Below are 27,922 nucleotides of genomic sequence, written 5' to 3' on the forward strand. Positions count from 1 at the left end.
CGGGCCGGCCAATCGGGGCGCGGCGGGCCTGGCACGTGGTTTCGAACCGGCCAATCGGGGCGCGGCGGGCCTAGCACGTGATTTCGGACCGGCTAATCGCGGCGCGGTTGGCCTGGCACGTGGTTTCGAACCGGCCAATCGGGGCACGGTTGGCCTGGCACGTGGTTTCGAGCCGGCCAATCGGGGCGCGGTTGGCCTGGCACGTGGTTTCGAGCCGGCCAATCGGGGCGCGGTGGGCCTGGCACGTGGTTTCGAGCCGGTCAATCGGGGCGCGGCGGGCCCGGCTTGTGCGGGCGATGGCGAAGCGGCGGAGAGGGGAAGATGTGGACGGGAGAGCCCCGGGGCAGCGGTGGCGGACGGAGCAGCGGAACAGGTGGGGGAATCCGGGAGGGAAGGGAAGGAGCTGGCCCGGGGCTCACACTGCTGCCTCACAGCGCCAGGGAGCCGGGTTGGATTCCCGGCTTGGGTCACTGTCTGTGTGGAGTCTGCACGTTCTCCCCGTGTAGAATCATAGAAACCCTACAGTGCAGAAAGAGGCCATTGGGCCCATCGAGTCCCACCCAGGCCCTACCCCCATATCCCAGCACATTTACCGGATAACCCAGTGGTTCCCAAACTTTTTTCACTGGGCCGCACTTTCGGAATAAAAACTTGCTCGCGCCACACCGAATTTTTTATTGATAAATACATTCAAAAACAAAAAAAACCAACTCCTTGCAGTGCTTGATTCATAACATAGAACACAACTACTTTATAATATAATCGTCACAGATGTTTCATTGACTGTAAAGCACTTTGGGATCAAAAGAGAAAATGCTGGGAAATCTCAGCAGGTCTGGCAGCATCTGTAACACAGTAAGAAGTCTCACAACAGGTTAAAGTCCAGCAGGTTTATTTGGTAGCACAAGCCACTAGCTTTCGGCGTGCTGTGTTTACCCCACTCCAAGGCTGGCATCTCCACATCATAGCATCTGTAACAGCATCTTTGACAAAGGTTCATCTGGGCTCGAAACGTCAGCTGTTTTCTCTCCTTACAGATGCTGCCAGACCTGTTGCAATTTTCCAGCAATTTCTCTCTTGGTTTCAGATTGCAGCATCCGCAGTAATTTGCTTTTAAGCATTTTGGGATGCCCTGAAGCCCCTGACCAATACAAGGCTTTTTTTCATGATGCCCTGGGGCTGTCAGTGTCAATCTTTTATTTATCAAACAGTTTACAAATACAAAATGCATTACACTTTCAAATTACGAACCAGAATACAATACTATCTCACAATAATAAATTATAGAGATAACATCTAATATAACAGTATCAACAATAAGCATGCCATTTTTAATACAATAGCACAAACAACTAAGCACAGTAACAAACAGCTGGTGCGCATTGTGAGTTAGGGGCTGTCACTGTAAGGCCAGTTAACTCTGCACTAATTAATCGCGGTGTTAGTTCTTAACCAACGAGGCCTTTTGTTGGTGGGGGAGGGGAATGAGTTACACGTGCCCTTGCGATTTTATTTGTAGGGTTTGAAAGTTGGGGCGCTTGCTCTTTTAGAGATTTCTGTAATCAAAAGAGCACTTGGCCCACAGCCTTGTGTGGCTTGACATCGCAAAAACACATCTAAATACTTCGTAAATGTTCAGAGGGTCTCTGCATCCACTACCCTTTCAGGCAGTGAGTTCAAGACTCCCACCACCCTCTGGGTGAAAAGGTTAGTCAAAAAGATTGAAATGCAAGAGTTACCACTGAAGTATTGGCATTCAGAATGGGGGAGAGGAAACCAAATCCAAACTCCTGGATTTGCAATTCCACCAATGATAGTCATGGAACATGTAGCGGGTGCTTGTGCTATTGACGAGAGGAAGTAGAGTATACCTTGAACTGTGTTATGGTTATTTATGTTTTATTACTAAATAGGAACATAGTATGTTGTAAACCCATCATAACACCAAAAGCTATAAGTAAATTGTGTTTTTAGCTTTTTTAGGGAAATATCTCTGTTCAAACATCTTAACATTGCCAGATGGCTTTTTTTCATTAACAGGCTGCCTTCTATTCATTTTGAAAGATGTTAAATTTGTGTATCTGCCTATAAAATGGACTGAGACCAGTTAACTTTTCTACTCTAACAGGGGGTTTGAGTTTAAGAGCCATGGGGTTATGCTGCAACTGTACAGGACCTTGGTGAGACCACACTTGGAATATTGTGTGCAGTTCTGGTCACCTCACTATAAGAAGGATGTGGAAGCATTGGAGAGAGTGCAGAGGAGATTTACCAGGATGCTGCCTGGTTTGGAGGGTTGGTCTTGTGAGGAAAGGTTGAGGGAGCTTTTCTCTTTAGAGCGGAGGAGGATGAGAGGCGACTTAATAGAGGGTTATAAGATGATGAGGGGGATAGATAGAGTGGACATTCAGAGACTATTTACTCGGGTGGATGTAGCTGTTACTAGGGGGCATAACTGTAAGGTTCATGGTGGGAGATATAGGAGGGATGTCTGAGGTAGGTTCTTTACTCAGAGAGTGGTTGGGGTGTGGAATGGACTGCCTGCTGTGATAGTGGAGTCTAACACTTTAGGAACTGCCAAGCGGTTATTGGATAGGCACATGGAGCACACTAGAATGATAGGGAGTGGGATAGCTTGATCTTGGTTTCGGACAAAGCTCGGCACAACATCGAGGGCCGAAGGGCCTGTACTGTGCTGTACTGTTCTATATGTACTCAACAAATGCATTTGCAAGTAGAGAAAGAGAGCTCGACATCTACAGTCCAGCTGCATTTGAATTATTTTAATTCTGCAGCAACGAGTCTCCAAATACTAGGAGGTTTTAATGTTAATTTTCCCTCTGCATTGCATTTTGTAAGGGGAATGCGCAGGTTGTTAACATGGAAGAATGAGGAGTCCCGTAATCATTCAATTCTGAGTCTCGTAAAGCATGATCCCAAATCTCAAGTATCACAAAGAGGTAGTGGTTAACTTCTAATAGACAAAGACACAATTGATAACAAACAGGAGGAATATTAGTAAGCGCTTGTGATAATACACAGTGGTCAACGTGCTTCTTTCACATGGTTGGGGTTAAAAATTTTGAGTTGTTGAAGGAGTTTGCAAAAAAGAAGGAGCGAGTAGAGTCCCGATTAATTAAAGTTCTCAACAAATTTGATGTTCACTTTTAATGCTGTCCATTACTGAGACCTGGGTGAATACAATACTGAGCATGTGGAAACTGGGCAGGAAAAGAATCAGGATCTTTGTGTATCTGTCAGCCTTGTTTGTAAGTGCAGCAATATAATTCAAATCAAAGATTATTTGACAATAATGCACTTTTAACTCTACAGTGAACCAAAGAAATACAACATGAAGCCCAAAAATATTGATGAACAGGAAATTCCATACAAAGTCCGTGAGATAATGAGGAGTAGGGAGAAAATGAAGAAGCAGAAGAAAAAGCCTGGTAAAGTGGTCAACTTATCATAATTCCTTTAAAACTTACCACTCACCTGACATTAGTTACCCTGAGCCTAGGTCGCATGTTTATTATAGAACCTGTAGGACTTGTTGAGATTTGATATAGTACATTCTGCTTATAGTGAGTGTGATTTGACCAGGGAAATAGGATAAATCCCATCCATGGAGCAGAAAACCAGTAACCAATGTGGATAGGATTTTTGATTTGATTTATTATTGTCACATGTATTAGTATACAGTGAAAAGTATTGTTTCTTGTGCGCTATACAGACAAAGCATACCGTTCATAGAGAAGGAAAGAAGACAGTGCAGAATGTAGTGTTACAGTCATAGCTAGGGTGTAGAGAAAGATCAACTTAATGCAAGTAGGTCCATTCAAAAGTCTGACAGCAGCAGGGAAGAAGCTGTTCTTGAGTCGGTTGGTACGTGACCTCAGACTTTTGTATCTTTTTTCCTGTCAGAAGAAGGTGGAAGAGAGAATGTTTGGGGTGCGTGGGGTCCTTAATTATGCTGGCTGCTTTGCAGAGGCAGTGGGAAGCGTAGACAGAGTCACTGGATGGGAGGCTGGTTTGCATGATGGATTGGGCTACATTCACGACCGTTTGTAGTTTCTTGCAGTCTTGGGCAGAGCAGGAGCCATACCAAGCTGTGATACAACCAGAAAGAATGCTTTCTATTGTGCCTCTGTAAAAGTTGGTGAGAGTCGGAGCTGACATGCCAAATTTCCTTAGTCTTCTGAGAAAGTAGAGGCGTTGGTGGGCTTTCTTAACTATAGTGTCGGCATGGGGTGTCCAGGACAGGTTGTTAATGATCTGGACACCTAAAAACATGAAGCTCTCGACCCTTTCTTCTACATCCTTGTTGATGTAGACAGGGACATGTTCTCCTTTATGCTTCCTGAAGTCGATGACTATCCCCTTCATTTTGTTGACATTGAGGGAGAGATTACTGTTGCCGCACCAGTTCACCAGATGCTCTATCTCATTCCTGTACTCTGTCTCGTCAACGTTTGAGATCTACGGTGGTGTCAGCAAACTTGAAAATCGAATTGGAGGGGAATTTGGCCACACAGTCATAGATGTATAAAGAGTATAGTAGGGGGCTGAGAACACAGCCTTGTGGGGCACCGGTGTTGAGGATGATCGTGGACGAGGTGTTGTTGCCTATCCTTACTGATTGTGGTCTGTGCTGTTATGTCTGGACAAATTTCATGAGCAACCGGAGCCATCCATTTGGAAGGCAAACATACAGTTGGTTAGTGAGAAAGTTGAGGGTGGAATTGTGTTGCGTTAAGACAGTTTTCAAAGAAAGAAGCAGCAGAGAAATGGCATCCAGGGAGCACTGCTGGAGCAGTTAGTTCTGTAAATTTTTGATATTAATGTAATATTTTGCATTTAACTAGGGGAAAAGGGTAATTCAATCATTAGGGTTGAATCATGAAGTTGGTATGGGTACATTTATTTATGATTGCAATCACAGGATTTATTAGTGTGGAGAGTGGAAATACAGCTTGATCAAACTTTAGTTATGACAGACACCCCAAGAAGCAAATAACCTTTCCTTTACTGTCTTAGAAAATACCCAATGCTGTTTAACCATCTTTAGCTGCTTCGTCAATAACCTTCCCGCTATCATAAGGTCAGACGTAGACATGTTCATTGATGGATTGCATAATATTCAGTGCCTTTTGCGTCTCCTCAGATGCTGTGGTGGGCCATGTCTGTATACAGCAAGACCTGGACAACATTCAGGCTTGGGAAGATGAATCACAAGCACTGTTCCCACCACACAAGCGTCAGGCAATGACATCTTCAACAAGAGCAAATTGAATCATCTCTCCTTGATGTTTAGTGGCATTACTATCGCTGAATCCCTCAATATCAACATCCGGGGGGTTACCATTGAGCAGAAACTGAACTGGAAGAGCCATATAATTACTGTAGTTACAAGAACAGGTCAGATACTTGGAATTCTGTGATGATTAAGTCACCTCCTGACTTCCCAAAGCATATCCACCATCTACAAGGCACAAGCCAAGAGTGAGATGGAATACTCTCCACTTGCCTGGATGAGTGCACCTCAAACAACACCCAAGAAGCTTGACACCGACCAGGATAAAACAGCCCACTTGATTGGCACCCCATTCATCATCTCCAACATTCACTCCCTCGACCACTGGCGCACAGTGGCAGCAGTGTGTCCCATTGAGATTCCAGTGGATTGGCTGAGAAGCTGCCCTGTTTTCTTTTCAGCTGGGACTTTGCTGACTTGGCTCGCTTTAGCAATCAGAGAGAGAATTACCTGCAAAACCTTTGCAGAGGTCTGATGGTGTCTTTTCTCCTGTGTCACACGCTGACACATCCAGCACAAGTCAACACTGACCAAATTTTGGAGCTGGCTTTTATCCCAGTGTTTGTATATTCCTGGAAGGCAAAAATTCACAAACTGGTCTGGGACATTGATCACGCGATATCATTCAAAGAACAAAGAAAATTACAGCACAGGAACAGGCCCTTCGGCCCTCCAAGCCTGCACCGACCATGCTGCCCGACTTAACTAAAACCCCCTACCCTTCCAGGGACCATATCCCTCTATTCCCATCCTATCCGTGTACTTGTCAAGATGCCCCTTAAAAGTCACTCCCGTATCTGCTTCCACTACCTCCCCCGGCAACAAGTTCCAGACACCCACTACTCTCTCTGTAAAAAATCTGCCTCGTACATCTCCTTTAAACTTGCCCCTTGCACCTTAAACCTATGCCCCCTACTAATTGACTCTTCCACCCTGGGGAAAAAGCTTCTGACTATCCACTCTGTCCATGCCTCTCATAATCTTGTAGACTTCTATCAGGTCGCCCCTCAACCTCTGTCGTTCCGGTGAGAACAAACCAAGTTTCTCCAACCTTTCCTCATAGCTAATGCCCTCCATACCAGGCAACATCCTGGTAAATCTTTTCTGTACCCTCTCCAATGCCTCCACATCCTTCTGGTAGTGTGGCGACCAGAATTGAACACTATATTCCAAGTGCGGCCTAACTAAGGTTCAATAAAGCTGCAACATGACTTGCCAATTTTTAAACTCAGTACCCCGGCTGATGAAGGCAAGCATGCCATATGCCTTCTTGACTACCTTCTCCACCTGCATTGCCATTTTCAGTGACCTGTGTACCTGTATATCCAGATCCCTTTGCCTATCAATACTCTTAAGGACTCTGCCACTTACTGTATATTTCCTATCTGTATTAGACCTTCCAAAATGCATTACCTCACATTTGTCCGGATTAAACTCCATCTGCCATCTCTCCGCCCAAGTCTCCAACTGATCTATATTCTGCTGTATCCTCTGATGGTCCTCATTGCTATCCACAAATCCACCAACCTTTGTGTCGTCCGCAAACTTACTAATCAATCCCGTTACATTTTCCTCCAAATCATTTATATCTATATTACAAACAGCAAAGGTCCCAGCACCGATCCCTGAGGAACACCATTTGTCACAGCCCTCCATTCAGAAACGCACCCTTCCACTGCTACCCTCTGTCTTCTTTGATCGAGCCAGTTTTGTATCCACCTTGCCAGCTCACCTCTGATCCCATGCGACTTCACCTTCTGCACCAGTCTGCCATGAGAGACCATGTCAAAGGCCTTGCTGAAGTCCATGTAGACAACATCCACTGCCCGACCCTCATCAATCATCTTCGTCACTTCCTCGAAAAACTCGATCAAGTTAGTGAGACACGACCTTCCCTTCACAAAACTATGTTGCCTCTCACTAATAGGTCCACTTATTTCCAAGTAGGAATAAATCCTGTCTCGAAGAATCCTCTCCAATAATTTCCCTACCACTGATGTAAGGCTCACCGGCCTGTAATTACCTGGATTATTCTTGCTACCCTTCTTAAACAAAGGAACAACATTGGCTGTTCTCCAATTCTCTGGGGCCTCCCCTGTAGTCATGATGTGGAGATGCCGGCGTTGGACTGGGGTAAACACAGTAACAGTTTTAACAACACCAGGTTAAAGTCCAACAGGTTTATTTGGTAGCAATTACCATTAGCTTTTGGAGCGCTGCTCCTTCATCAGTTGGAGTGGAAATGTGCTCTTAAACAGTGCACAGAGACACAAAATCAAGTTACAGAATACTGAGTAGAATGCAAATCTCTACAGCCAACTGTAGAGATTGGCTGGTTGGCTGTAGAGATTTGCATTCTAATCAGTATTCTGTAACTTGATTTTGTGTCTCTGTGCCCTGTTTGAGAGCAAATTTCCACTCCATCTGACGAAGGAGCAGCGCTCCGAAAGCTAATGGTATTTGCTACCAAATAAACCTGTTGGACTTTAACCTGGTGTTGTTAAAACTGTTACTGTACCTCCCCTGCAGCCAGTGAGGATACAAAGATTTCTGTCAAGGCCCCAGCAATTTCCTCCCTTGCCCCTCTCAGTATTCTGGGGTATATCCCATCAGGCCATGGGGACTTGTCTACCTTGATGTTTCTCAAGAACCCCAATACCTCCTCCTTTTTGATCTCAACATGACTCAAACTATCTACACATCCTTTCCCAGACTCATCATCCACCAAGTCCTTCTCTTTGGTGAATACTGACGCAAAGTACTCATTTAATATCTCGCCCATTTCCTCGGGCTCCACACATAGATTCCCTCCCTTGATCTTGAGTGGGCCAACCCTCTCCCTGGCTACCCTCTTGCTCTTTATATATGTATAAAACACCTTGGGATTTTCCTTAATTCTGCTGGCCAATGCTTTTTCATGACCCCTTTTAGCCCTTCTTACTCCTTGCTTAAGTTTCTTTCTACTTTCCTTGTATTCCACACTTGCTTCGTGTATTCCCAGCCTCCTAGCTTTGACAAATGCTTCCTTTTTCTCTTTGACGAGGCTCACAATATCTCTCGTTATCCAAGGTTCCCAAAACTTGCCATACTTATCCCTCATCCTTACAGGAATGTGCCAGTCCTGAATTCCTATCAACTTACACTTGAAAGCATCCCACGTGCCAGATGTTGATTTTCCCTCAAACATCTGCCCCAATCTGCATTCTTCAGTTCCTGCCTAATATTGTTGTAATTAGCCTTCCCCCAATTTAGCACCTTAACTTGAGGACTACACTTATATTTATCCATCAGTACCGTAAAGCTTATTGAATTGTGGTCACTGTTCCCGAACTGCTCCCCTACTGAAACATCGACCACCTAGCCGGGCTCATTCCCCAATACTAGGTCCAGCATGGCCCCTTCCCTAGTTGGACTATCTACATACTGTTTCAGGAAACCCTCCTGGATGCTCCTTACAAACTTTGCCCCATCCATGCCCCTAGCACTAAATGAGTCCCAGTCAGTATGGGGGAAATTAAAATCTCCCACCAGAACAACCGACTTACTTTTACACCTTGCTAAAATCTGCCTACGTATCTGTTCCTCCATCTCCCGCTGGCAGTTGGGTGGCCTATAGTAAACCCCGAACATTGTGACTACACCTTTCCTATTCCTGAGCTCTACCCATATTGCCTCGTGTATGAGCCCTCCGAGGTGTCCTCCCGGAGTACAGCTGTGATATTCTCCTTAACCAGTAGTGCAACTCCCCCACCCCTTTTACATCCCCCTCTATCCCGTCTGAAACATCTGTATCTTGGAATGTTAAACTGCCAATCCTGTACTTCCCTTAACCAAGTCTCTGTAATGGCAACAACATCGTAGTTCCTAGTACTAATCCAAGCTCTAAGTTCATCTGCCTTACCTGTTACACTTCTCGCTTTGAAACAAAACATTCCTGCTGAGATGATAATCAGCTCCAATTGTCTCCACAGGAGATGGTAGCTTCTGTCTGGCCTTTTGTGCTTTTGATGTTTCCTTGTCTGGAAACAGGGTATGATGCCTCTCTCTTAGTATCATTCATCAGCAATTCAGCCAGTGACTGAATTTACATCCTCCACCATCTTTGGCTTGTGTGTTCATTTTTAAAACCACGGTTCTTATTTAAAAGTTCAGTATGTCCCTGTGTGATTCAGGGTTTTCCTCCATCTTCAAGACAGCTCACCACAGCCTTCTCAGGGTTAATTAGGGATGGGCAGTAAATGCTGGCTAGACAGTGACATGATGTGGTGATGCCGGTGTTGGACTGGGGTGGGCACAGTAAGAAGTCTCACAACACCAGGTTAAAGTCCAACAGGTTTATTTGGTAGCACAAGCTTTCGGAGTGTTGCTCCTTCAGGTGAGTGAGGAGCTGTGTTCACAAACAGGGCATATAAAGACACAAACTCAATTTACAAGATAATGGTTGGAATGCGAGTCTTTACAGGTAATCAAGTCTTAAAGGTACAGACAATGTGAGTGGAGAGAGGGTTAAGCCAGGTTAAAGAGATGTGTATCGTCTCCAGCCAGGACAGTTAGTGAGATTTTGCAAGCCCAGGCAAGTCGTGGGGGTTACAGATAGTGTGACATGAACCCAAGATCCCGGTTGAGGCCGTCCTCGTGTGTGCGGAACTTGGCTATCAGTCTCTGCTCAGCGACTCTGCGTTGTCGTGTGTCGTGAAGGCTGCCTTGGAGAACGTTTACCCGAAGATCAGAGGCTGAATGCCCGTGACCGCTGAAGTGTTCCCCAACAGGAAGAGAACACTCCTGCCTGGTGATTGTCGAGCAGCGGTGTTCATTCCTCCGTTGTCGTAGCGTCTGCATGGTCTCCCCAATGTACCATGCCTCGGGACATTCTTTCATGCAGCGTATCAGATAGACAATGTTGGCTGAGTCACAAGAGTATGTAACGTGTACCTGGTGGATGGTGTTCTCACGTGAGATGATGGCATCCGTGTTGATGATCCAGCACGAATTGCAGAGGTTGCTGTGGCAGGGTTGTGTGGTGTCGTGGTCACTGTTCTCCTGAAGGCTGGGTAGTTTGCTGCGGACAATGGTCTGTTTGAGGTTGTGCTGTTGTTTGAAGGCAAGAAGTGGAGGTGTGGGGATGGCCTTGGTGAGATGTTCGTCTTCATCAATGACATCACATCCCTGGAGTGGAGAAGCTATGACATCTTCTCCGGAGCTTTCAACATGACATCGATAATTACCATTATCTTGTAATTGAGTTTGTGTCTATATATGCCCTGTTTGTGAACACAGCTCCTCACTCACCTGAAGAAGGAGTGACACTCCGATAGCTTGTGTTATCAAATAAACCTGTTGGACTTTAACCACGGTAGCACAGTGGTTAGCACTGCTGCTTCACAGCTCCAGGGACCTGGGTTCGATTCCCGACTTGGGTCACTGTCTGTGTGGAGTTTGCACATTCTCCTCGTGTCTGCATGGGTTTCCTCCGGGTGCTCCGGTTTCCTCCCACAGTCCAAAGATGTGCGGGTTAGATTGATTGGCCATGCTAAAATTGCCCCTTAGTGTCCTACGACGCGTAGGTTCGAGGGATTAGCGGGTAAATGTGTTGGGATATGGGAGTAGGGCCTGGGTGGGATTGTGGTCGGTGCAGATTCGATGGGCCGAATGGCCTGTTTCTGCACTGTAGGGTTTCCATGTTTCTATGTTTAACCTGGTGTTGTGAGACTTCTTACTAGGCAGTGACACCCATGTCCTGTAAATAGGATTTAAAATCTTTACATTTTGTGCGACTCGAAACAGAAATGCATACTAATTTTTAGCAGCTTCACATTTATATTTTACACGGAGTATAATTTTGGATGAGAGAGAAAAGTAAATTCTGCAATTAGTCTTTTTACTTAATAGGATGATGCATAAATATGACAGCACTCTCATTTTTAAGTTTGTCTTCTGACCTTGACTCTACTATTGTGCTGCACCCAAGCAACCTACTTGTTAGCTCAGCCACCACATTATATTTAAATTTGGTAATTTTGCCATGGCTGTGTTTTCTGGCCTTGGGTAGTTTTCCAATTGTCAGCTTTTCCTTTTGGCTAATTTTCTCCTTTTTGCTCTGAAGGGTTTTGTTAGGGTATAATTCCACAAGTGCCAGCAATCCTCTGCTGTCTTGCTCAAACATCCATTCTCACGGGTGAGCCAAAACAGGATGTCTCCTCAGGCTACTCACCATATGTTTCTGCTTCCCCTAGGAGTGGGCATCAATGGTGTACATAGCTACAGATTTGGGTGGGCTGGTGTGGTGAAGCAGATGGTCCTTAGCAGATGGTGCTTTCCTATCCCTTTTGTTTGTACGGCAGACGTTACAGCCAATTTCCAATGTTTACAAGTGCTTAGTGTGCTTTTGGATAATAATCATTCAAGTTAAAGTTTATTTATTAGTCACAAATAGGCTTATATTAACACTGCAGTGTAATTACTGTGAAAATCCCCTAGTAGCCACACTCCAGGTACACTGAGGGAGAATTTAGTACGGCCAATGCACCTAACCAGCACGTCTTTTGGACTGTGGGAGGAAACCAGAGCACCCGGAGGAAACCCACGCAGACACGGGGAGAATGTGCAGACTCCGCACAGCCAGTGACCCAAGCCGGGGAATCGAACCCAGATCCCTGGCGCTGTGAGGCAGCAGTGCTAACCACTGTGCCACTGTACCGCAACTCTGGTTTGAATGTGCTTAACCAAGGGCTGTCACTTATTTAGTGTTGTTTTTTTCTCATCCACATCCTCGGGTCTCTTTCTGTCTTTAGACCAAAATAACTCACTCTTGTGTAGAGCACATACAAACTCAACCTTTGAGTGGGTGATCTGTAACAGCGTAATAAGTCACACAATTAATTTTTCTTTAAATACCCAGAAAAGCCAGTGAAGAAGCCTCCTTCAATGGGCGCAGATCCCCACAGAGACATACCGGTTCCAAAGTTTAAGAGGCGGAAGCACGAGCCCGAAAGAGCCTACATTGAGCGCATGGAGAAAGAAGCACAGCACGTAATGTTCATGACCAAAAATCAAGTGGCCCGACGTCCTGAGTTGGATAAGGAGAAGGAAGAAAAGGCAGGCAATGTCAAATTGAAGTCTGAGAAAAAGAAAGAGTATGTTCCATTATCTGTACATATGGTATATCTTGTGTGGAGCTTGACATTGCTGATAGATAACTGCAATTATAACATGTTTCCTCTTCGCTTTATGCTGAAAAAAAAAACAGGTTGGAAGAAAAGGAAAGGGAATCTGTCTTTGAGATGGGAATCTAATAAAGTCATTGTGATTAATAAGTATACATTATTGCTTGCATATCGGTCACAATTCTTAACACAAATAGGGAATCAGTTTACTTTGGAGCTGTAGCCTGTATGGTATGCATGTTACTTGTATGGTAACATTTCATTTTACAATCGTCTACCTTAAATAATCTTAAAAGAAAATCTCCAATATTTAGAAATGTATTATCCTTCTGTCAGACATTTGGAGCACCTAATTGCAGGTCAGCCTGGATTATTATCAGCTATGACCCATGCTTTAGCACTGTCCTCGGGGAATATAATGGGACCGAAGTTCTTTCCCTGTCCCTTCACTCCAATTCTACCATGGGCTTGTTTCAGAGAACTTCCCTGAAGGGCAGCACGGTGGCACAGTGGTTAGCAGTGGGTAAATGCATGGGGTTGTGAGGATAGGGCCTGGGTGGGATTGTGGTCTGTGCACACTCGATGGGCTGAATGACCTCCTTCTGCACTGTAGAATTCTATGATTCTGGTAGACATGACTTGGGGTCAGCTTCATGTGTATCCATGTCATTTACAGGGGGTTTCCTCAGCTCTACGCACAAGGCCATTCAAAGTGGAAATAACTGGAGAGAGACTGCAGGTGCTTTCTCATTACAGACGGTGAATGTTTTTTGATATTGTTCATGCTTAAGAATAGTCAACTGACAGTTGGTCTGCACTGGCTTAACATCCAAGGTCTCTGTGTGAAAGAACCACATGTCTATCCCTCTGCATCCATTGTGAGCCCTGTCCTAATAATCTGTCCAGGATGCACTAATGCAAACTCTTTAAGGCCGAAACGTTTGATCTGTGGTAGTGTTGCTCTCCAAACACCAAACCAGAACATAGAATTCCCTATTATTTAAAGAAAAATGGGTGAAGTGGCAATCGCAGATTTTTCTGGAGACCCAAACCAGCATTGAGTGATGAGAGGGATTTAGATGTTTTAAAATATTTTTATCGTTGTGAATTGTCAGTTAACCTTGGTTTGTATCAAATAGGTTTGACAGGAAGCGATTGGAAAAGTTTATGAGAAAGAAAACTGAAAGAAAGGAGATGAAACTGGAGAAAGAAATGTTTACAGGTAAGTTCCTATAGCCAAGGGTGTGGTAGTGCGGTGCGTACCAGTTCTGCCTTCTAGTGGGATACAGTTTATTAAAGTCTAAAGTTTATTTATTATTTGATTATTATTGTCACATATATTAACGTACAGTGAAAAGTATTGTTTCTTGTGCACTAAACAGACAAAACACACCGTTCATAGAGAAGGAAAGGAGAGGGTGCAGAATGTAGTGTTATAGTCATAGCTAGGGTGCAGAGAAAGATCAACTTAATGCAAGGTAAGTCCATTCAAAAGTCTGACAGCAGCAGGGAAGAAGCTGTTCTTGAGTCGGTTGGTACGTGATCTCAGTCTTTTGTATGTTTTTCCCGACGGAAGAAGGTGGAAGAGAGAATGTCCGGGGTGCGTGGGGTCCTTAATTATGCTGGCTGCTTTGCTGAGGCAGCGGGAAGTGGATTCAGAGTCAATGGATGGGAGGCTGATTTGCGTGATCGTTTGGGCTACATTCACGACCAGTAGGCTTACATTAACACTACAATGAAGTTACTATGAAAATCCCCCAGTCGCCACACTCCGGTGCCTGTTCGGGTACACTGAGGGAGAATTTAGCATGGCCAATGCACCTAACCAGCACATCTTTCAGACTGTGGGAGGAAACCAGATCACCCGGAGGAAACCCGTGCAGACTTGGGGAGAGCATGCAGACACTACACAGACGGGTGTGGTGTCTGCATGCTCTCCCCAAGTCGCATGCTTGGGGAGAGCATGCAGACACCACACCTGTCTATGTGGTGTGATGCATTTATGGTATGACCATATCCCTCTATTCCCATCCTATTCATTTATTTGTCAAGACGCCCCTTAAAAGTCACTATCGTATCTGCTTCCACTACCTCCCCTGGTAACGAGTTCCAGGCACCCACCACCCTCTGTGTAAAAAAAATCTGCCTCGTACATCTCCTTTAAACCTTGTCCCTCGCACCTTAAACCTGTGCCCCCCTAGTCATTGACTCTTCCATCCTGGGAAAAGGCTTTTGACTATCCATGCCTCTCATAATCTTGTAGACTTCTATCAGGTCGCTCCTCAACCTCTGTCGTTCCAGTGAGAACAAACCAAGTTTCTCCAACCTCTCCTCATAGCTAATGCCCTCCATACCAGGCAACATCCTGGTAAATCTTTTCTGTACCCTCTCCAAAGCCTCCACATCCTTCTGGTAGTGTGGCGACCAGAATTGTGTTCCAAAGTTATTAGTTCTAACTTTGTATAAGAACTTCCTGTGAAGCACTTTATTGAATAATTTTTGTTGAAAATTCTTATACACTACATTTATTAGTTTGCCCTTATCCGTCCTGTTAGTTAGATCCTCAAAAATGTGAAAGATTTGTCAAACACCGTTTCCCTTTTATAAATCTGCGCAGTCATATTATAATTTTCTAAATATCCTTTCATCCTGACAATAGAATCTGGCATTTTCCCTCCTAATGATGTTGGGTGAGTGGCTTATAGATTCCTGTTGTGATCCCCATAGAGACTGATGACTTTTATATAAAAAAAACAACAAATTTGCCAATGAGAAGAAACACATGAAAAGGTTTCACATTTTATGACATTTTCCTGGAACAGACTAAAATCAACATTGACTAAATGTTATTTAATAGGCAAGTAATACAGACTACAGAAAAGATACTCCCCATTAACTGCTCAGCGCAACAACATCCCCATGCCGCATTTATATATTATACTGCATTCGCAGTAGTTCAGAGAATATTCCCTCGATTGATTCCTGGGATGAAGGGGTTATCTAGATTATGAGGAGAGGTTAGGCCTGTATCCATTGGAGTTTAGAAGAATGAGAGGTGATCTTGTTGAAACATGTGATCCTGCAGGTTGGGCGCTGTAAGGATATTTCCCCTCACTGGAGAGACAGAAATCATAGAATTATACAGTGCAGAAGAGGCCCTTCGGCCCACCGAGTCTGCACCGACACATTAGAAACATCTGACCCCCTATCTAATCCCATTTGCCAGCACTTGGCCCATAGCCCTGAATGTTATGATGTGCCAAGTGCTCATCCAGATACCTTTTAAAGGACGTGGAGCAACCTGCTTTTATCACTTTCCCAGACAGCGCATTCCAGACTGTCACCACCATCGGGGTAAAAAAGCTTTTCCTCACATTCCCCCTTAAACCTCCTGCCCTTCACCTTGAACCTATGTCCCCTCGTGACCGACCCTTCAACTAAGAGGAACAGCTGCTCCATATCCACCCTGTCCATGCCCTTCAATCTTGTAAACCTCAATCAGGTCGCCCCCCTCAGTCTTCTCTGCTCCAATGAAAACAACCCAAGCCTACCCAGCCTCTCTTCATAACTTAAATGTTCCATCCCAGGCAGCATCCTGGTGAATCTCCTCTGCACCCCCTCCAGTGCAATCACATCCTTCCTATAACGTGGCGACCAGAACTGCATACAGTGCTCCAGCTGTGACCTCACCAAAGTTTTATACAACTCCAACATGACTTCCCTGCTTTTGTAATCTATACCTCATTTGAGAAAGGCAGGTGTCCCATATGCCTTTTTCATCACCCTACTAACAAGCCTTCAGAGTTCTGTGGACAAACATGCCAAGATCCCTTTGTTCCACAGAACTTCCGAGTGTCATGTCATTCATAGAGTATTTCCTTGCCAAATTACTCCTTCCAAAATGTATCACCTCACACTTTTCAGGGTTAAATTCCATCTGCCACTTATCTGCCCATTTGACCATTCCATCAATATCTTCTTGTAGCCCAAGACACTCCGCCTCACTGTTGACCACCCGGCCAGTCTTTATGACATCCACCAATGTACTAAACTAGGGGACATGTTTAAAAATAAGTGGTCTCCCAGTGAAGGTGGGGAGAAATGTTTTCTCAGAGGTTTGTAAGTCTGTAGCATTCTCTTCCCTGGGAAGCAATGGAAGGCAGGGTCATTGAATATTTTTAAGGCTGAGTTAGATAGATTCTTGATTGACAAGCGAGTCAAAGGTTATAGGGGCTAAACACGACACATCAGATCAGTTATGATCTTATCAATTGACAAAACAGGCTCCAGGGGCTGAATGGCCCACTCCTCCTAATTTGTGTGTTCTTGTATGTAGTCTTGCATATAAAGTCCCAAACTCCTCCCAACTTTAACAGGATCTCTTCTCCCTGCCCTATCAGCGTGAATCTCCCACTATTCTTTTAAACAAAGCCACTTCACTCGATCTTCTAAGCATAATTGAGTGGATTTCAAGCCTTGTCTCCCCAATCAGGGATTCCGTCATCGCCAACACTTTGCATGGTGGCTAATGCAAAAACATTCCTTTTCTTCTGCTTGATATAACAGCACCTGTTCTGTGCCTTCTCCCCATATCTCTGTCTGACTGACTGACTCTTGAGAGTCTGTGCACAGCAAGACCAGCTGCCTTCTCCTTTGTGTCCAGCTGTTAAAACCTGCATGATACTTTCAATATATTTTGATCCGTGCCTCTGTCTCCATGACAGTGAGGTCACTTGAGCTTGTCTCTGGGCAGATTTCTTTGGAGGTCACAACCCTCTCTTCAAATTACTCAATTTTACTTTAAATTAAAGGTGACAGTTTAAAACATAACCGTAAAGTCTCGCTTTGTAACAGCTAACAGGGTTATATTTGCTACCTTCCAATCCATGGGGGCTGTTCTGGAATTTAGGGAATTCTTGAACATTATCATCAATGCCCCACCAACTCTGTAGCCACCTACTTTAACACACCAGATCCAGACTTTTATTCCATTAATTTCTCCAGTACTATTTTGTTACTAATATTGTTAAGTTCTTCATTTTCACTAGACCAATGTTTCCCCATTTCTTCTGGAACGCTTTTTGCATCTTCTACCATGAAGAAAGAAATCCTCAGCCCATACACTGCTCCATTGGCCCCCTTTCTGGGGGCAAGTCTACATCGAGACAACATCGTTTCTGTGTGGCACGGTGGCACAGTGGTTAGCACTGCTGCCGCACAGCGCCAGGGACCCGGGATCGATTCCCGGCTTGGGTCATTGTCTGGGTGGAGTTGCACATTCTCCCTTTGTCGGCGTGGGTTTCCTCCGGGTGCTCCGGTTTCCTCCCCAAGTCTAAAGATGTGCTGGTTAGATGAATTGGCCATGCTAAATTCTCCCTCAGTGTACCCGAATAGGCGCCAGAGTGTGGCGACTAGGGAATTTTCACAGTAACTTCAATGCAGTGTGATTGTGAATGTGACTAATAAATAAACTTTACTTTTACCGTCAGTTTTTAATGAGGACACTAGGTGGAGCACTTGACCTAAGTAAAACTACACCCTCTGAAGATTTTGGCTTGCAAACACAGAGCTCTGTCACAGAGCTCTGTCACTGAGTTCTCCTAGCTTGAGAATGTAAGGTGGGAAGTTCACCTGGTTGCTCACCCTCCTTAGGATACCTGAGGATCATTTACATTGAAGCTCAGTTTTAAAAAGCGTGCCTTTTGTGACTACCTGAAGGGCAACTGAAATACAAAGGGCTAATGGAGTTCGGACCAAAATATTGGTTTGCAGCTCAAATTTGTGTGACAGAATTTGCGTACACAAATTTTCAGACGGGACATTTGGTAGTCGATGTTATGTTTGGTTATTTTCAGAATCGGGTTGATCTTATTTTGCAGATACTGTGAGATTTGGAGAAGTGGTCATGCGGCCCCCCACCCTCACGGCTAAACCCAGGAAAAGCCAAGAAACTGATCAGGTAAATGCTTAGTTTCTGAAGCATCAAAAATATCAAACCAGATTGCCTCAATAGGTGATATTTTCTGGTGTGTTAGTAGGTGAGGGTATTTAATTTGGTGGGATAGTGACGTGTGCGTCCTTTAGAAGTCCTATCACTATCCTCCTCACAGTTATCAATATTTCCCAAGTTTTGTGTCATGTGCAGATTTTGAAATTGCGCCTTGTACTGCCAAGTCCAGGTCATAAATGTACATCAAATAAAGCAGTATTCCTGATATTGATCGCCAGGGAATCTCACTATCTGTATATCTTCTTCCAACCCCAAAAACAACCGTTCACCATTAGAATCATAGAATCCCTACAGTACAGAAAGAGGCCATTCGGCCCATTGAGCCGGTACCAGCCACAATCCCACCCAGACCCTATTCCCGTAACCCCGCACATTTACCCTGCTAATCCCCCTGACACTAGGGTCAATTTAGCATGGCCAATCAACCTGACCCACACATCTTTGGACTGTGGGAGGAAACCGGAGCACCCAGAGGAAACCCACGCAGACACGGGGAGAAAGTGCAAACTCCAAACAGACAGTGACCCAAGCCTGAAATTGAATCCGGGTCCCTGGCGCTGTGAGGCGTGGTACATTGGGGAGACCATGCAGACGCTACGACAATGGGTGAATGAACACCGCTCGACAATCACCAGGCAAGAGTATTCTCTTCCTGTTGGGGAACACTTCAGCGGTCATGGGCATTCGGCCTCTGATCTTCGGGAAAGCGTTCTCCAAGGCGGCCTTCACGACAGAGTCGCTGAGCAGAAACTGATAGCCAAGTTCCGCACACATGAGGACAGCCTCAACCGGGATATTGGGTTCATGTCACACTATCTGTAACCCCCACGACTTGCCTGGACTTGCAAAATCTCACTAACTGCCCCATCTGGAGACAGTACACATCTCTTTAACCTGTGCTTAACCCTCTCTCCACTCACATTGTCTGTACCTTTAAGACTTGATTACCTGTAAAGACTCGCATTCCAACCATTATTTTGTAAATTGAGTTTGTGCCTGTTTGTGAATAGAATTCCCGCTTACCTGACGAAGGAGCAGCGCTCCGAAAGCTAGTGGCTTTTGCTACCAAATAAACCTGTTGGACTTTAACCTGGTGTTGTGAGACTTCCTGCTGTGAGGCAGCAGTGTCCCCCCCCCCCCCCCCCCAACCACTCAGCCATCGTGCTGCCCTACTCTTTGTTTCTTGTCATCCAGCAAACTGCATATTCATGCTGCCACTTTTGTTCCATGGACTTTAACTTTGCTGGCAAGTTCATTATGTGGCACCTTATCAAACATCTTTTGGAAGTCCTTGTATACTATATCGGTCATATGCTCATCAATCCTCTCTGTTGCCTCATCAAGTGAATTAAATGCAATTTACCTTTAAGAAATCTGCCTTAATTTGCCTTACTTATCCATACCAAAGTGACTGTTAATTTTGTCCCAGATCAAGAATTCTGGGACAAGAGCTTTCCCACCGCCGAGGTGAGAAGCTGTCTGGTCTCAGTTGCTGGGTTTATCCTTGCACCCTTTTTTGAACAAGGTGAAAATTTGCAATTCTCCAGTCCTCTGGCACCACGCCCATGCCTGAGGAGGATTTGAAGATTGCACCCATTACTCAGGCACTTTCTACCCTTCTGTCAGCAGCTTTAGATACATTTACTTCTGGTGACTTACTTACATTTTGTTTTTAAGTCTACCCTTCCTAATATCTCTTATCAGTTTCCAGCCCATCCAGTATCTCAATGACATCGTCTTTCACTGATTTTGGCAGCATTTTCTTGCTTGGTAAAAACAGCTGCAAAGTTTTCTTTTAGTACCTCAGCCATGTCCTCTGCCCCCATGCACAAAGTTTTTTTTTTCCTCCCTGATTGGCCTAATTTCTCCTCTAACTATTCATATGCCTAGAGAAGGTTCTTTTACATGTTAACTGTCAGTCTCTTCTTGTACTCTTTCTTTGCCTTTCTTATTTCATTTTTCACCTCCTTTCTGGATTTTCTATATTCAGCTGGGTTCCTCCTTATATTATCAACCTGACATCCGTCATAAGCACCTTTTTCTGCTTCAACATTCTCTTTTGTCATGGATGGAGCTCCGGCTTTGGTTGCTTTACCTTTTTGCCCTCATGGGAATGTATCTTGGCTGTATCTGAATAATCTCCTCTTTAAAGGCAGCCCATTGTTTTACAATCTTGCTTGCCCTACTGACACTTGATCCACTTGACCCACTTTGTTCTCCAGAACTAGGTCTACCTTCCTCGTTGGGCCTGAAACATACCGAACGCACTTCAGAAACTTTTCCCCTTTTCTGCCTTTTGCACTACTATTATTCCAGTCTATATTAGGGATAATTAAAGATGATAGAAGAGATGGAAAACAAAATGTGCGGATATTGAGGTTCAGTGGATTATAAAGGCTAAATCACATAACTGATGTAACTGGCCAGTGCTTGCTTTTCACCTGCTATGAGGCCACTGTTATTTATCCTTTACAATGACATCCCCTCATTTTTGGTTTGGTTATAACTCTATAGATGGAAATTGCTGTGCTTGTAAGTCAGAAGAGGACAGGCCATCAGCTCCTCGAGCTTGTTCCAACATTTAATTAGATCATGGCTGATCTGTATCTCGCTTCCATTTTCCCACTTTTGATAATATTACTATTTTTGCCTAATAAATATTTGTTGATCTTGGTCTTAGAATCTTCAATTGGCCCCGTATCCACTGAGAGAAACTCTGATTTCCGCTACAATTTGTAAGACAAAGTGCTCCCTGATTTTGCTTTCAAATGGCCAAGCAATAACTTTCAATTTGTTCTGCATTCCTCCACCAGAGAAGGCTGCTTCTCTGTATCCACCTTATCAAGTCATTTAATTGTTTTAAACATCGCAATTAGATCACACCTGAACTTTCTAAACTTATACTTCCCTCTGCCTTGGGAAAACAGCCAACATAATCAAAGACCCCACGCACGCCGGACATTCTCTCTTCCACCTCCTTCCATCGGGGAAAAAGATGCAAAAGTCAGATCATGTACCAACCGACTCAAGAACAACTTCTTCCCTGCTGCCATCAGACTTTTGAATGGACCTACCTTATATTAAGCTGCTCTTTCTCTACATCCTACCTGTAACTGTAACACTACATTCTGCACCCTCTCCTTTCCTTCTCCCCTATGTATTCTATGAACAGTATGTTTTGTCTGTATAGCGCGCAAGAAACAATACTTTTCACTGTATCCCAATACACGCGACAATAAATCAAATCAAATGTACATTTATGCAACTGGCCATCACAATTTAACCCTTTAAGCCCAATATCATTCTGGTGGATCTGTATCTATATTTCTTCCATGGCCAATATATCCTTTCTGAGATGCAGTAATGAAAACTGACTGCAGTACATCCGATGGAACCTGACCAAGACTTTGACAAATGAAGGCATCACTTGCCCATTTTTAAATCCTTGGGATTTAAAGGCTAACAGTCAAATAGCATTTCTGATTACTTTTTTCAGCTGTGTGCTTGCTTGTGATGATATGTGTACATGGACATCGAAATCCTTTTGCCCCACCCACGGTGCCTCTTCCCATTAATAAATTACTCCGATTTGTTTCTCTTGGATCCAGATCAGATCAGCTCACACTCCTTCATAGTGAACTTTCACCTACCACAGTTTTACCCACTAGCTGAATTTTTCTTCAACCTTTTTGACTTGCTCCTCTGATCTACATCATTTACTGTAACTCCTTCTTTAATTGTCTGTCAGCTTGGGATATACAGTTCACTATTCCTTCATCCGATGTTTGATGTATATGTTGAAAAGCTGGGAAATACCGCTGGTCACATTATGCCAATTGAGTTCACTCCCTTGATCCCCAGTTTCTCCTATCTCCCAATCAATTACTAACCCATGTCACAGATGTTGATGCACACAGCATTGTCTCCGTGTAGTTTTCATAAATCCAGTCAGATCATTTGCTTTCTTTCACCGACTAGGTTGTCTTCCATTAGAATTTTAAAATTATGGAATCATAGAAACCCCACAATGCAGAAAGAGGCCATTCGGCCCATTGAGTCTGCACCAACAACAACCCACCCAGGCCCTATCCCCATAACTCCACATATTTACCCCACTCATCCCTCTAACCTAGGGACACTTGAGGGGCAATTTAGCATGGCCAATCAACCTAACCCACACGTCTTTGGACTTTATTGTGCAGAGATTTGGTGGGTGGCTGTCTCTGAAATGCTGCATGTTGTGTTGGGCTGAATTTATAACCTGGGGATTTTAATAAGTGCTGTTGACACATGATGGATAAATAAGATTATAATATTTGTCCAGCAGAGGGCTCTGAACATCAGAGATCACAGCTTTGAGAAGAAGGTGGATTTATTTGTTTGTTTAACCTCTAGTTTTCAATTACTCTTATTATGAAATAACTTTAGCATAAAGGTAAATTATAACAACTGTGTGAGTATTGATTATATTATAGATTCAGGACTTAAATCTGGCCCAAATAGAATCCTTTTAAATTGAGCTCAGAAATAGCAAGGGATCAGCCACAGTACTTGGGAGTGTTTCATTAACCACCAAACAATGAACAAAGTTGAGGGTGACATTTTTAAATGAAGTATAAAGCCAAGTCATTATATTTATAGGACATTTCAATAATCCAAGTATAGGCTGGGATGGAAAAAATGTTTGCTGGGATTAGGGGAGATATATTGCGATATGCTTGTGGTGGCACGGTGATTAGCACTGTTGCCTCACAGCGCCAGGGACCCGGGTTCGCTTCCCTGCTTGGGTCACTGTCAGTGTGGAGTTTGTACGTTCTCCGTGTCCGTGTGGTTTTCTCCGGGTGCTCCGGTTTCCTCCCACAGTCCGAAAGACGTGCTGGTTAGGTGCATTGGCCATGCTAAATTCCACCTCAGTGTACCCGAACAGGTGCCGGAGTGTGGCAACTAGGGAATTTTCACAGTAACTTCATTGCAATGTTAATGTAAACCTACTTGTGACAAGAATAAATAAAAACTTTTTTAAAATTTCTATAGCAGTCGATTTGTTGCCACTTCAAGGACTTTCACACCACCTGAACTGGTACTAAATTAGTCAACCAAACTCAAGGTAGACACTTTGCCAAGACCTGACCGTTCACATCCAAGGGTCCCGAGGAAATATGAAAGGAATACCAGTGGCTCTGACTACAAGTTTTCCAAAATTCAGTAGTGGGAGATACAGTTAGGAAATTAAAACTTATGAGATACTAGAAACCAATTTCATACACTGGTTAAAGAATGGAATTCTCTCTCTCAGATTGTTATTGAAGCCGATTCCATTTTATTTTAAAGGCATAAATAGTTTGAAAAATAGGAACATTAGAGGAGTATAGAGAGTGAATAAAAGAGGGGGCTGATGGAGTAAAACGCCAGCACAGATTTAATGGAGTAAATGGCTTGTTGCCATGCTGCAGCATTTTATGATTTAATTCTATTTCCAAGTTCTTGCTACAAATATACATCCACCTTAGAGTTTGTGATTGATATGTGATGCAATCTTAATGACAAAGATAAAATCAGCTTATTGTAACTTCTAAGTTTCAGAATTTTGTTATAGAATTCCAGATATTGTAATGCACACCATTACACTTAGATGTTTAATCGTCTATCAGCTGTGAAGGCTTTTATGTTTTCCTTTGCTTTGTGTTAAATCCATTGTTCGTTCTTTCTAGCCTGGCCAGAGACAGTTACTTCTGAAAGCTCTGATTCAGCGAAGTGAGGAGACCCAGGGCAGTAAGCAGCCCACCATGTCGATGGCTCGTCAGAGGATGATGCTGGAGGAGCGGGAGAGGGTCATTAAGGCTTACAGAACGCTGAAGAAACAGAAACTAGAAACTCTGGCCCAAATTAAAAACAGCACAGAAAAGCTGAAAAATCCTAAATAGAGACAGCCTCAGAATGGTCTCAATTTGAGGCATCAAACCAGGGATACTGAGGAGAATTGAATGTCCATTGATCTGTTATTTAATGACGGGCTACTTGTTGAGAATTGTGTGTACTAATATATACCATGCAGTATAAGCTCTCGAAAGACTATAACCTGTACATGAATAAAGGTATCTGTTTTTGGAGTTGAACATACCTGTAACACTCAACATGCCTGACTACTATCGGCAAAGTAGCACAGCGCAGAAATCAGTTACTGCACCAATTGTGACGATCCCAAGTTGCCATAGATGTGCTGGTATACTTGATGTGCTGTTAAGTTGGTTGCTGTTAAGTGTTTCTTAAACATGGTCTCCCTGTAACCCAGGCTTTTTATTGAATCTGTTCTTTTTAGCCTCCTGTAAAGTTCCCCATTTGGAGTGCTCAGATCAGTGCTGCCATCTTTACAGGGATAGAATTATGGTCAAGTGCCTCTTTTTTTACAAATAAAAATTTTGAAAAAAGTGAATGACCATCGTGAATTGAGGGAAATTTGTTTTATGTTCTGTAATCCCACCCCAACATGAGATATAATCCATAGAATCTCTACAGTGCAGAAGGAGGCCATTCCGCCCATCCAGCCTTCACCGGCTCTCCAACAGAGCATCCTGCCCAGGCCCTAGCCCCGTAACCCCACATATTTACCCCACTCATCCCCCTAACCTACACATTTTTGGACACTAAGGGGCAATTTACCATGGCCAATCTACACATCTTTGGACTGTGGGAGGAAACCAGACCGCCCGGAGGAAGCTCACGTGGACACGGAGAATGTGCAAACTCCACACAGTCACCCAAGGCTGGAACTGAACCTGGGTCCCTGGTGCTGTGAGGCAGCAGTGCTTGTCACTGTGCTGCCATGCTGAGTACTGTGATATGTAGCCTATTCACCACTTATAACTCCATGTTGTTGGCCACTCTGATCTGCCAAACATGCTTATCAGTCGAGTTCCACAGATTGCTGGGCAGCTGGCTGAAAGAGTGGTACACATTGTACTTAGCTTCACTGTGAGAAGATTTGCATATCTTCCACATTTTGAGAATAAATATTGCATCTGATCTGTCTGGTGACTGGGTGCCTGTAACAGTTTGTAATGAAGCTTTGTGGGTGGAGGACAAAGTTTTGTGATAAAAGTTGCTGGTAAAATCAGGATAACCCCTCTGTAAACTTGCATTTTGAGTACCTAGGATTTCTACGAGGTGAATGATTTATAACTTGTTAAACAGTAACTAACTATAAATCTAGTTTTCCACTATGCGCAATCGTGATTTATATCTTGTGATGCAGAATTCTTTTGAATGTGAATGCCCTGATACTAAACTTTAAAAAGAGTTTAACACAAGAGTTTGCTGCAGATTGCTGTAACTGTCTTTACTAACTTACATTTTTATTTCAAATACTTGCAGCAAATATAGAAACTAAGAAAATTACATTTGAGTCTGGTCTAAGAAATGTCACATTGACCCCCAGTTTAAAAAAAAAAAATTGGTCTTTTGTAACTTCAGTATTTTCATCCATAATCTAGCCACCCTTCAGGTTGAGTACAGCTGGCAGACAGATTCTGACCAATGCAGCTTGGAATGGGACCTGTAATTCTGATCTGATTAATGATTCACTCTAAATGGAAGAACATACTTTGATTTTGTATGTGGTCCTATCACAAACAGCAGCTGAGAAGTGAGTAATTCACTGAAATCTGGCACAAGCACGATGGGCCAAATAGCCCCCCTTCTGTGCTGTATCATTCCACAATGAGTGTGACTGGGAGAGGGTGGGGAATTATGCCAACGATCGTGCTACAGATTTAATAATGTCAACTTTTCCTGTCAGATCCTGCAAGAAATCCCAGTTTCCTGATGGCTAAACACACAACACACGTGTAAGGTTGAGAATTTAGGTAATGACTTCCTGTTTTCTCCACCCCTCTCTGTAAGCACCAAGATTATTCACCATCGATAGTGGACTAATTGTTCCCAGTACACTTGCCAAACCCTTCAATTTTGTCTCATTATATTGGTATTGCCCTCAGTTTGATACTATCTACCACACAAACGTCTACATGTTTAAAAACATTTATTGGCAGACTAGCTATTAACAAATAAAGTTGAAACGAGCTGTTTATGACATGATTACCATTGACATGTTACATGTGCTACAGCCAGTATTGCCATTGACTTACATGTGCTCTGGCCAGTAACACGCCTGTGATATGGAAATCCCATTCCCTTCGCTGCTTAAAGTCCCAAATCTAAGCAGTTGTAATTTGTTCATGAATGATTGGAAATCCTGAACCCTGCAGTGCTAAATCTGTTTGTACATGTTCCAGTGCATATGTCAGTCGTATCCTGTCTCTTACTGGGTGCTACATAATGAACTGAAGCTCTGTCTAATTTTGATTGTGCCGCTGGCCTTTGATTCAAAGTGCCACCCTGCAGTGCAAAGTGGATGCAAATAAGTTGTTCAATTAAGTTGCAATTAATGTTGAAACACTGACAATTTAAGAAACTTACAAGTCAAATAGAGCCAATGACCCCAAGTTTGATTCACAACCTATGGTAAGTTAGCTGATTTTAGCTGGCGCAGATGCTGCATTTGAACTAGGTGCCTCTGAACGGGGGTGGGGGGGGAAAGAACAGTAAATCAGTTCCCGCTTCTGACCACTATCCAGTGAATATTATTGGAAACGTATGTGAGAGAATGCTGGTTTTGCTGTGATGGCCAACATAGTGAATGGCTTGCTGCTCCTGCATTGTGCCGTGGAGTGATAGAATACTGATTTGACCTCAAAATACTCTGCAGGCTGTTTGTTTTAACTCCAGCTGGTCTGCCAAATGACAGCAAGGTTTTTTTTTAACTCAACAGGTGAGAGTGAGCGCTTGCTTTCCACAGCATAGGTTGGCTGGTTTGAGAGTGGCTTTGGCAGAGGCCTGGAAGCAGGCTTCCTGCTTATGTTGTGGGCCAGGGGCTAACACATGGCCCATTGGAAACATTGCTGAGTGTTGGAACCAAGCCCAACTCGGGCTTCATCCTATATTCACTTTCCAACAAGGTGACTTGGAATTCCGATCAAGTGGAGCTGTGTATCCAATCACTCCTTTCCCTAATCCAGGCCATTTACGGCAACTCACCAACCGTCTTGATGAACTCTGAAATGGTTGGATAAATTTCCAAATTTTAGTTAATTACTTCCATGGGAAATGATGCAGCTTAGTTTATTAATAATTTTCTGGGTATATCAGATTACAAAGGTTGTGTTATTCTGTTTGTTTCTCCTCAGTGTTGCCAGAGGAAGTGTCACCTGTACAATGTCAGAGCTTGCTAATTCAATCACAAATCCTAATGCTCTTCCAGGGAGTGCCATCTGTTTGAACAGTGAAATATTGCAGGGTCTGGTTAATGTTTGAAGGGAGATTGTAGGCTCCCATTTGTCACCGTTCTATGTACACTCAGTAAAAAGGAATTTTATCTTG

At 43.8% G+C, this 27,922-nt stretch overlaps 1 protein-coding gene across 1 annotated transcript; it reads left to right on the forward strand.

Moving 5' to 3' along the window:
- The first annotated feature begins 211 nt into the window (after nucleotides 1–211).
- LOC144501727 (coiled-coil domain-containing protein 137-like) lies at nucleotides 212–24,603 on the forward strand. Its single transcript, XM_078225705.1, has 6 exons — nucleotides 212–373; nucleotides 3,334–3,449; nucleotides 12,213–12,447; nucleotides 13,617–13,699; nucleotides 18,357–18,436; nucleotides 24,199–24,603. The coding sequence occupies exons 1-6, from the start codon at nucleotides 297–299 to the stop codon at nucleotides 24,409–24,411; spliced, it is 804 nt and encodes a 267-aa protein (XP_078081831.1). The 5' UTR covers nucleotides 212–296; the 3' UTR covers nucleotides 24,412–24,603.
- The last annotated feature ends 3,319 nt before the right edge of the window (nucleotides 24,604–27,922 follow it).

The sequence above is a fragment of the Mustelus asterias genome, chromosome 12, assembly GCF_964213995.1.
Source record: "Mustelus asterias chromosome 12, sMusAst1.hap1.1, whole genome shotgun sequence".
NCBI lineage: Eukaryota > Metazoa > Chordata > Chondrichthyes > Carcharhiniformes > Triakidae > Mustelus > Mustelus asterias.

Coding starts and splice junctions, on each gene's coding strand:
- LOC144501727 (XM_078225705.1), top strand. CDS start 297: ATGGCGAAGCGGCGGAGAGGGGAAGATGTGGACGGGAGAGCCCCGGGG. Junction 13,700..18,356: donor GGAGAAAGAAATGTTTACAG/GTAAGTTCCTAT, acceptor CTTATTTTGCAG/ATACTGTGAGATTTGGAGAA. Junction 18,437..24,198: donor AAAGCCAAGAAACTGATCAG/GTAAATGCTTAG, acceptor CGTTCTTTCTAG/CCTGGCCAGAGACAGTTACT.